This window comes from Cydia amplana, chromosome 5, assembly GCF_948474715.1.
Source record: "Cydia amplana chromosome 5, ilCydAmpl1.1, whole genome shotgun sequence".
Classification (NCBI taxonomy): domain Eukaryota; kingdom Metazoa; phylum Arthropoda; class Insecta; order Lepidoptera; family Tortricidae; genus Cydia; species Cydia amplana.
This window is the reverse complement of record NC_086073.1, coordinates 11,371,318-11,380,805: the sequence shown is the minus strand read 5'-3', so window position 1 is coordinate 11,380,805 and position 9,488 is coordinate 11,371,318. Positions and strand designations below refer to the sequence as shown.

Here is a 9,488-nt window from a genome sequence, read left to right as displayed (position 1 = left end):
CGTCAGTCCATAACTCCATACATTGTGTATGACCGTTGGCCGCCTATTTTCGACAGAGGGGAACGCCTGTTAATGGCTACTCCGTTTAGTTGTATCCTCCAAGGGTAAAAATGATGTAAGGACTCTGTAAAACAAACTAGATTTTAACCTCTAGCTGTATGGTGGAGGATGATAAAAATAGTGAAATTTAAATGGTGTTAGAAAATAGAATTTGATTTGTTTTGTTTTAAAATAGAACAAAACAAATGCAACTGTTCCAATTAAAAATGATTTAAATCTCACTGAAGTTAATTTGTTACCTATTAGGACGATGGGAAGCTAGAAGTTAAAGCTTGTATCCAAGACTAGTTGAAAAAAAAGACTGTCAAATTTAGCTTTTTTTTACGCATTTACTGCCAGCGCGAGCTACGAGTGTAGCCGATATATCGTGATCCTGCTTTGTAGCGGAAAGCAGTGGTGGCCGAAACCTTAATGCAATTGAAAATGTTGGCCATTTTCCATTATAAATTGAACCTTAAACCGTAACGGACGATTACAGTTTACGGTTCAATTTATAATGGTTAATGGCCAACATTTTCAATTGCATTAACATTTCGGCCAACACTGGCGGAAAGCGCCTACGAACAGAGAACCCGCCTAACGGACTGCTGGCACTGGTAGTGAATGTGTTAATAGGGTTCGGCAAACTTTTGAGTAGAAGAGACAACTGCGGTAGAAGTCTGCAGTTTTAGGAAACTCAAAGAGCCGCAAATGTAGTTTTCAGTGGTGTAAGAACTCTCAATTATTAATTTGTTGGGTGAGTCGCAGTTTACCGACCCCTGTGTTAAGAGAAGTGTCCAAGTTATTAATACAAAACTCAAATAAGAGATTAAATAAAATTTATTTAAGAATTTATAATATACACATATAGAATGATAGGTATTAATAGTCTAAACTCTCATACGGTCAGACAGGACCCTCACTATGGAGCCAGTGCCACCCACATTGTAAACTTTCTCATGCCAAAGGAGCAGATGCCCGCTAGATCCCTCAGATGGGTACTCGAAGCCCCTGTAGATGTATTTCATCAGTATGTCAATGTCGTCCTGGGATAGGTTTGCTACGGCATCTTCAATTTGTGCAGATTTAATGGTGAGCAACACTTTTAATGTGAGTGTCAGGGCATTGTCCTGTAACAAACACACAAAAACGTTACATAAAATATTATTACATTTAGTGGACTGTTCAGCCACTAAATTCTAATTATAATTTACTAATATTATTTCTCTGGTACAAATAGTGTCCGGTTGGATAATCCTCATGTTTTTCCTTACGCATTCCAGTAGCATAAGCTGCATAAGTGCTTCCAGTAGTGGTTATATCAGGAAATAACATTTCCCATTAATATGTTCCTATCCATGTGACACATTTTATGTTATTTTTGCAAAAACAGACTGACGCTTTACTCACCTTTACTTGTTGATTGGGAGACCCTAATGGTGCATTGTCCAAAACTGTTTTCAGTGCTTCATTGTATTTTCCTGTATATTATGAGTTATGGAATACATTTTTTTATAAGATTTTAAATTAACATAAAACTTATTTTTATGTCAGCTCTCTAACCCCGTTGACTCTGAATAATATTTCATGAATTAACCTTTCCTATGCCTTGTCCCATATACGTACCACAAAATTTGGACTGTGATTTATAGTTTCAAGGTTATTAATTCAGTAGCAAATTTTTGACAAAGGGTTAATCATTCATCAACACAATACATTTTTGTTTTGCCTCTACTAAGTATTATTGCTACATACTGGGAAACCAATATTATGTATGATGTATTGATGTAGCACTATGGTCATAGCCAGTGATCGGCACGACCCGTGTCGCACGGTGTCAATGACCTCAATCATTATGTTAACATCGATATGCCCCGAGATTTCGGTCTTTTTAGGAAGTCAGTATTTCCGATTGTAGTACATAAAGGTATTCCACACAGAAAGATGAATGATTTTTACCATTAAATAAAACGACATCAAGTTCAAAATAGGTATATCTATCTATCTATTAAGCCCTTTTGTTCTGAGTTAGAGTATGTCTCTAAGCTCAGTGTGCCGCTTGGCAAAGGCCTCCTCTAGCTCTTTCCATTGGGGTCTGTCGTGGGCCACTCTTCTCCATTTCGGGCCCGCTGTGAGATTGAGTTCATCCTCCCATCTTGTTCGAGGTTTCTTCTGACTCCGTGTGCAACCTCTTGGGTACCAATCCGTTACGATCTTACTCCATTTTTCCTGCTTGTCTCTCAACATGTGGCCAGTCCATCTCCACTTCTGCTGGTCTATTTTAGTGAGTATGTCGGTCACTTTTGTTTTTTGTCTCAGGTCTTCATTTCTCATTTTGTCTAGTCTGCGTGTTGAAATAGGTATATAATCACATAGTAATATATCAATTTATTATTTAATAATTAATTATACATTTTATAAGCTTATTTAACACTTTATCGTATATTTGCAAATATATATCATACAATAAAATTATTCTATTTAACAAAATCACGGAGTTATGTTATAATCTAATCATGTCCATATTATGATTTCTGCTCGCAATCCCGCGGTGCGTCACGGGTCGTGCCGATCACTGGTCATAGCATAGCAGTTAATAAATTAAAAATATGCGGCCCCTATGGAACTGTAAACCTAAATGCTGAAGCCTACCATGAATAATGGTTTGAGTGGAACTATTGGGAACTATGAGAGTTAATGCTTTGAATTTAAATATTTTACTACATACTAATAGTAGATAAGTAGGTACAAGATTTTTATACCCATTTATTATAAAGCACTTATTTCCATTTCAAGATGTAAGTATAGAAACAAACTACATAGAACCTGCATGAATTAAACTGATGACATGTAATTACTACAAGGGGATGGGGCGTAAAATTGATTCTATTTGTAAGCTTTCGTTATTAAAATCGCATATCCGAATACGCATGAGGAAATATATGTAATAAATGATGATGATTCATAGACACTTCAGAGGCAATGATAAACATTTGGAAGCAGCATGGAGACGCGTCTCAACAGTTATTCAAGTGAAATTCATTGTCATGCAACCATTGCGATATTTGAAAAGGATATTGATTCAATAATGCACAGACTTCCCCCTCATCGGGGCCGGCGGGCATAGCTTGCTCGGCTTCATCCTCTTTGAAGTTGTCTTCATTGTATTGATCGATGTCTATTTTTCGGAAAGCTGAACTGGAGGTATTTTTTGCCATATTTTCCCTGCTCTTACACTTCAAGCAGGTGATTGTTATTATTTAGATTAATGAAACAATAATAATAAAATAAAATTGATAGGCGCAGTATAAACTTCCAGTCAAGTCAAGAGTGAAAGCTGTGAAAGACTCATGAGACTGGTGAACGCATCATGTTGACATACAGTTGAACACGTCAGATGTCAATCTGATGAATTGAGTCCGATTTTACCTTAAACGTTAACATTGTTAACATTGTTTACGACTGTTGAACGACAAGCAAAGCAACTTATGTTGAATTATTCCCTTAAATAATGTTTGAAAGCAAAATCAAAAAAAATCTGCAAAATCTGTAAAATTGTAATTATAAATTACAAAAAAAAAAATATGTTTCGTGGTCTTGTAAGCGTGATTTGGACTATTGTACGCTCAACCCAACTCGCTCAACCATCGCTCCAATCGCTCAACGAATTACGAAACGCCGATTGCCGAATATCCCGAATATTGATCACCGAACACAAGCTGTCAAAATGATCATTATTAAAGCCATTACAGACGATCGCACCGGACTGCGACCTTGGTGCGGTCAAAATATCTCTTTCCCGCTCTCACTTATAGCTGCGTCCTTAATGTATTATTAACATAACGTACGTATACTGGGTCAACCAAATCTTGTCAGTAAATAGGAACAAAAAACTATACTCATCCTTTTCTTTTGGGTGCTAGTACTAGGGTAAGACAAAGACAGTATGATTCTCTCTGTCTATGTTTGAAGTCAAACAGACCTTTGACACACTATATTATAGCGCCTTCGCGTCGCGCCGCGATTCGCGCACGAGTGTGGAGTGTCCTTAAGGCACTACCACTGGCTTTTAAAATGGACGTACGGTACGGTGGGCCATAGTATCTTCTTAATGTGGTAACCAAGTACTAATTCATCTTATATTCTTATGGCTATTCAATTGTATTCTTTGTGGATGTTATTGTGTATTTTATAGTTTTTAAAGCTGGTCAAGCAAATCTTGTCAGTAAAAAAAGGCGCGAAATTCAAATTTTCTATGGGACGATATCCCTTCGCGCCTACATTTTTCAAATTTGCCGCCTTTTTCTACTGACAAGATCTGCTTGACCAAGTATATGTAATGTTTATGAATACGACTGAATGACTTGTATCCATAGTCATGAAATAAGTTAAAAAAAAATCGCCGAAATGGATGTTGTCATCTATGGTTGTCAAAAGTTGTGAAATAATCAAGTTATGTATATGTGATGTGGTGTGAAGTAAATCCTATTGTTTATTGTACTTTCTATTTGTGTCCTGCATATTGCTAATTATCTGGCCAACGAGTGTTGCAAAAAGCACTGTTGTACTCGCCCATCTTAAATCCCTAAACTTTGCCACAATGACAATGGGCGATGAACTGCCTGTCACTTCTTTGGTTTTGCCCGTTCTTATTCGTCCTGTGTTAACTCAGGTTTGTACAAAATGTTTAACAAGACATGTACCAGGAAAATGTATGCGATAATGCTAATCACTGGTACTAATGTTGATAAGCTTCAAGGCTACGCTACCATAATTATATCATGTTGAAATAGTGATCTACGTTTTATATTTCAGTTGGAGAAATATGATTTGGGCGCGTCTCAGACATTACGAGCAGCTCTTACTAAGGCGGAGGCTGCCGTGCCAGGGCTTAATTATGATTTGGTGGCCGGGATAATGCGAAGAGCTGATATACCTGTCAATATGAATGAGAGTTTACTGCGCTTGCAGGGAGCTCTTACAGAATCAGAATGTAAGTGTTGTTTTTTATTTTTATTATTGTTAAAATATTATTAACTGTCTAGACAAGTTAACATAGAACTCATAGAAAGAACTGCTTCAACATTAGGAACCTTTACATGCACAGACTTGAGGACTATTTAGAATTGATTCATTTTAAATTACATTTCTAACTTTGCTTTAAAAGAGGTAAGAGCTGAAATGCTTTGTAAAAGGACAATTTCTATACCTCCTGAGGTCCAGAAGCAAATACTTTCTGTAAATTTGGATTATTTGTCTTATTTAGTAAAAGTTTTTAAAACATTAGAATATATGCAAAGTTATGTTTACAGGGACTTATCATGCCATATTTGGTTTGGAGACTAAACTCTAGACTAGAACATAGCTTTCAATTGTTGAGTTGACACTTTACTTTATATAGAGTGTTTAATTTACTACAAATACTATTACTGATACAACTTTTAATTTCATTAACCTGTCGAATCCCACGATATGACGTCACTATAAGTGTTCTGGCTCATATATGAGCCGTGGGAGCTGATAGATTAAATGATTTGGGTATAATTATGGTTTTTTTAAATAAATTACAGGTGCTGATCTAAGGCTGAACAGGTCTGAGGAGGCATTCCAAGAACTAAACAAGAAATCTACCGCATTGAAGAAAATTTTGAGCCGCATTCCTGATGAAATAACAGACAGAAAAACATTCCTGGAAACTATTAAGTAAGTATTATTATTTAGTAGTATTATTTTAAGTAAGTTATAGTAACAAGAATAATATTTAGCTTAGACAAATTAAACAACAAGTATTAACTGTTAAATTTTATGCCTGGTAAATCTTATATTAATCCTACTGCATCTGTTACATGAAAGTGGGGATGTCAGCTGAATATTTTTGGCACTATTTAACCCTTATTTTGAAATGCCACTTGCACTATCCCACTAAACCAGGGCTTAAACCGTTAACCCAGTTTCAAATTGTACTGGTAACCATGGTAACTCCAGGTTTAACCGGTTAACCCCGGGTTAGTGGGATGGTGCAAGTAGCACTAAGCATTTAAGTAGCATGGTTTTATTTAAGTTTTGATTTTGTAATGACAATTAAAACAACAAAATAATGAAATCTTTATGTAAATTGGATGTATCAATACATTTTTCACACTTAAAAACAGCACATGAAGGTAATTCAACTGTCCTTTGCACGTGACAAAAAAGTTTTAAGAATTCAAATAATCAATTATGTAGTTTTTAATGGATGTACCTTGAGCAAGGACTTTTGGCATAGGTTAAATAATATAAAAATAAAATAAAAAATAATTTATTTCAGAAAACAGGTTCCATAATTAAAGCAGCCTGTATTTAACTATATATACTTTTTGTTACAGAGAGATTGCATCAGCTATCAAGAAGCTTCTGGATGCTGTCAATGAGGTATCTCAATACACCCCCGGTCCCGGCAAACAAGTGCTAGAACAAAGGAAAAGGGAATTTGTCAAATACTCTAAAAGGTTTTCAAACACATTGAAGGAGTACTTCAAGGAAGGACAGTATGTAACATTTTTATTATTATTGATGTTTAACTTCACTTTATTCAGGGTAAAGGTAAGGAGAACAGTCTCTGTGTATGAAAAAGTGTCCGTCAAAAAACAGCACTTCACTCTGTCAATAACGGCTAAGTTCATAGCTACTCTAGCGTCACTGGACACTTTCATAAGACAGTTTTCGTCTTACCTCTACCCTGTGACGGATCTAGTTAATTGTATTAATACAGAATATTTGTCTAATATTGAAATGTCTCTTTTTCAGGGCCAATGCTGTGTTCGTGAGTGCTCTTTATTTGATCCACCAGACAAACCAAATCTTATATACCGTAAAAAATAAGTCTGAATAACTTTATCACTTGTGTAATAGATTTAATTTTACTAATTTGTCTTAATCTTCCCGTTCAAGTGTATTAGTTACATATGAATTAAAAGTGGATATGGGGTTAAATACCTAGTTAATCAAAAGTTAAAAAAAGTATAAGTAGGTATAGGATTTTGTTTTTCATGTGCAGTCTTAATATAAAATAATCATTTTACACCTAACCCAGGTTTTAGGGCGAGTTTTTAAAGGTAAAATACATGTGGAATCCGGGTGGAATACATTTTGGGAGAGTGTAAGAGCACTCAAATAATTTTGCCATATTGACATTCATTGGGAGTTTGAACGTGTTAAATGATTATCTATTACAGGAAAATTATCATTGATTGCTAAAATTTAAACCATATTGGCCGAAGTCTTAGGCACCGTGTACACGAGCCCGTGCGGCGGCGGCGCGGAGGCGGCACCGTGTACACGCGCCCTTATGGCTTTCGGGTATTCGTATAATTAAATCGAAATTTAAAAATCTTACGGTTTTTCATCCATCGTAGGATCTGTACAGTAGGTATCTGTACCCTAATGACGTAAATGTATAGTTATTTTTAGATATTGGACTGTTTACATTCGGGTATTGTTTCAGTAAAATGCATGTATACACTATAATCATTTAGCGCAATATTCATATGATGTATATTTAAATTTATAGATGTAGTCTGTAATTATTATTTAAACAATGCATAGGTACAGTTGAAGTATTTACTTGTGTTTTAAAATTGTACCTACGAATCACAATTTAATATCGCAATATTATTAGGTATCGTGTTTCAAATATATCACACTATACTATATACATAAATACCGATAGTGACTGTACATCGTGTAGCCATTACTCTACATAACCTATGACTGTTGTAAGTACTTTAACCTAGTATTATAGATATAGAAAATGTTTATAAAATTAATGTTATTATATTAATTTGCACTGTTCTGGAGATATACCCAACTAATAGAGAAATATTTTTATCTGATGTTTTCTTTTAACCATACTTTGTCATGCTAAAAAGTATTTCCATCAGTCTCGTAGTGTCGTAATTTTAGCTTGTTTTGCCTATTCCGGTATAACCACTTAGCCTGGTAAAATTGAGGAAATCAGACCGTATAGTTAATAATTCGTGCAGTTTTGTAAATTGGTATGGTAAATGGTTATACTTGAGGTGTCCAGATAAACATACTAAAAGTCCCCGAGGGACTCGAAGACATCTCGATAACCATTGAAAATATCTAGTCATTTCTACATTAAATTTTCTATAAATTATGTTATGCAGTGAAACCTGAATAAGTGGGACATTGAGGGCCGACCAAATATGTCTCACTTAAAGAGGTATTCCACTTACTCAGGGTCTCAGTTCGCCAGGTTGGTATAAATCAATTTCTGTCTCATTTACAGAGGGTTCCATTAATAGTAGTGTTTAAAGGTAATATTTTTTTTTGTTTTTCGTATTTCAAAGATTTTTAGCTTTCGTTTCGAAAGTTTTAATAACTATTTAGGTACTAAATAAAACTTGAAGTCGTTTAGACACAATTAACAAAATGTCGAATTTGTGGGTAGACTAAGAATTAGAAATAAACGAAAATTGATCCGCATTAAAGTCCGAGTTAGAGAGGTCAAGTCAAGGTAGATTGACGTTATCTTAGATACAGAGGTAAATTCCTAATATTCTAAAAAAACAATTGGGCAAAGCAAAATTATTCTTTCAAATATAGTCTTAGTAAATCTAATGCGTCCTTTTTATGATTTGTTTTAAATATGTATTGTGTTACACTTCATGCTGCACACGCTCATGGCCCCAGCGGAAGACCAGCGCTAGCGCAGCCAGGCTAGCACCATGCTGAGTCGGGACCATTTCGTGGCTTATATCATCTAAATTTATAAAATAAAAAACAAATTCTACAAATTTTTATTCTGAAAAATAACCAAAAGAAATTAAGTCAATCAAAAATTTAATTTGTGTATAAATCTCCATAACATTTATTTATTTATTTAAATTGTCTTTCATTGTGATTATCTTTATCATCAACATCATTTAGTACGAGCTCCCTTGGTAGCCGCTACGGTTACAGATTGCAGTTAATGCCCGTTTTGCGGCAACTGCATTATCCAGCACAACCACGCTTAGAAAAAAATGCTCGGCACGTGTTTGGCACGCTCAATGTCTGTATAGATGTCGCAGTCGGATCGTATAATCCGCTGTATTACATTACGGCTAACCGTTTTACAAAACGGGCGTTTTGAAATGCGGCGGTTCGACGATTAGCCGGATTGAATGCGGCTGAATGAAAATCCGCCGGAATGTATTCGGCGCCATACGTTCTTCAATACGGCTAGCCGTAATGTAATACAGCAAGTCATTAGCCACCGCTTTGACAGTTTTTAGTTCCCATTTTTAACACTCGTGGCGCTGCCTGACATAACAACAACAAACTATGTAAAATGCTGGGGTGTCCATCAAATCTTGGGAGTTCGTCGGACTGTTTCTTTTCAAAAAACATTTCCTTCGCGACGTAACTAGACGAAGCCCCGCTTCGCGTGGCTCCTATTTCTGAGC

General features: G+C 35.6%; 2 protein-coding genes across 2 annotated transcripts; one reads left to right on the top strand and one right to left on the bottom strand.

The window, feature by feature from the left end:
• Positions 1-927: 927 nt before the first annotated feature.
• LOC134648485 (actin-related protein 2/3 complex subunit 5-B) lies at positions 928-3,321 on the bottom strand. Its single transcript, XM_063503005.1, has 3 exons — positions 3,118-3,321; positions 1,450-1,522; positions 928-1,169 (listed from the first exon to the last, which is right to left on the bottom strand). Exons 1-3 carry the CDS (start codon positions 3,255-3,257, stop codon positions 930-932), a joined length of 453 nt encoding a protein of 150 aa, XP_063359075.1. The 5' UTR covers positions 3,258-3,321; the 3' UTR covers positions 928-929.
• A 1,138-nt stretch (positions 3,322-4,459) lies between these two features.
• On the top strand, positions 4,460-7,054 carry LOC134648484 (programmed cell death protein 10). Its single transcript, XM_063503004.1, has 5 exons — positions 4,460-4,711; positions 4,855-5,032; positions 5,610-5,742; positions 6,405-6,566; positions 6,826-7,054. Exons 1-5 carry the CDS (start codon positions 4,640-4,642, stop codon positions 6,908-6,910), a joined length of 630 nt encoding a protein of 209 aa, XP_063359074.1. The 5' UTR covers positions 4,460-4,639; the 3' UTR covers positions 6,911-7,054.
• The last annotated feature ends 2,434 nt before the right edge of the window (positions 7,055-9,488 follow it).

Excerpts from the sequence above, each read along its gene's own strand:
- LOC134648485 (XM_063503005.1), bottom strand. The coding sequence starts at position 3,257 with ATGGCAAAAAATACCTCCAGTTCAGCTTTCCGAAAAATAGACATCGAT. Across the intron at positions 1,523-3,117 it reads GTCTGTGCATTATTGAATCA|AGGAAAATACAATGAAGCAC; the intron begins ATATCCTTTTCA and ends CTCATAATATAC. Across the intron at positions 1,170-1,449 it reads CTCCCAATCAACAAGTAAAG|GACAATGCCCTGACACTCAC; the intron begins GTGAGTAAAGCG and ends TGTTTGTTACAG.
- LOC134648484 (XM_063503004.1), top strand. The coding sequence starts at position 4,640 with ATGACAATGGGCGATGAACTGCCTGTCACTTCTTTGGTTTTGCCCGTT. Across the intron at positions 5,033-5,609 it reads AGCTCTTACAGAATCAGAAT|GTGCTGATCTAAGGCTGAAC; the intron begins GTAAGTGTTGTT and ends AATAAATTACAG. Across the intron at positions 5,743-6,404 it reads ACATTCCTGGAAACTATTAA|AGAGATTGCATCAGCTATCA; the intron begins GTAAGTATTATT and ends TTTTTGTTACAG.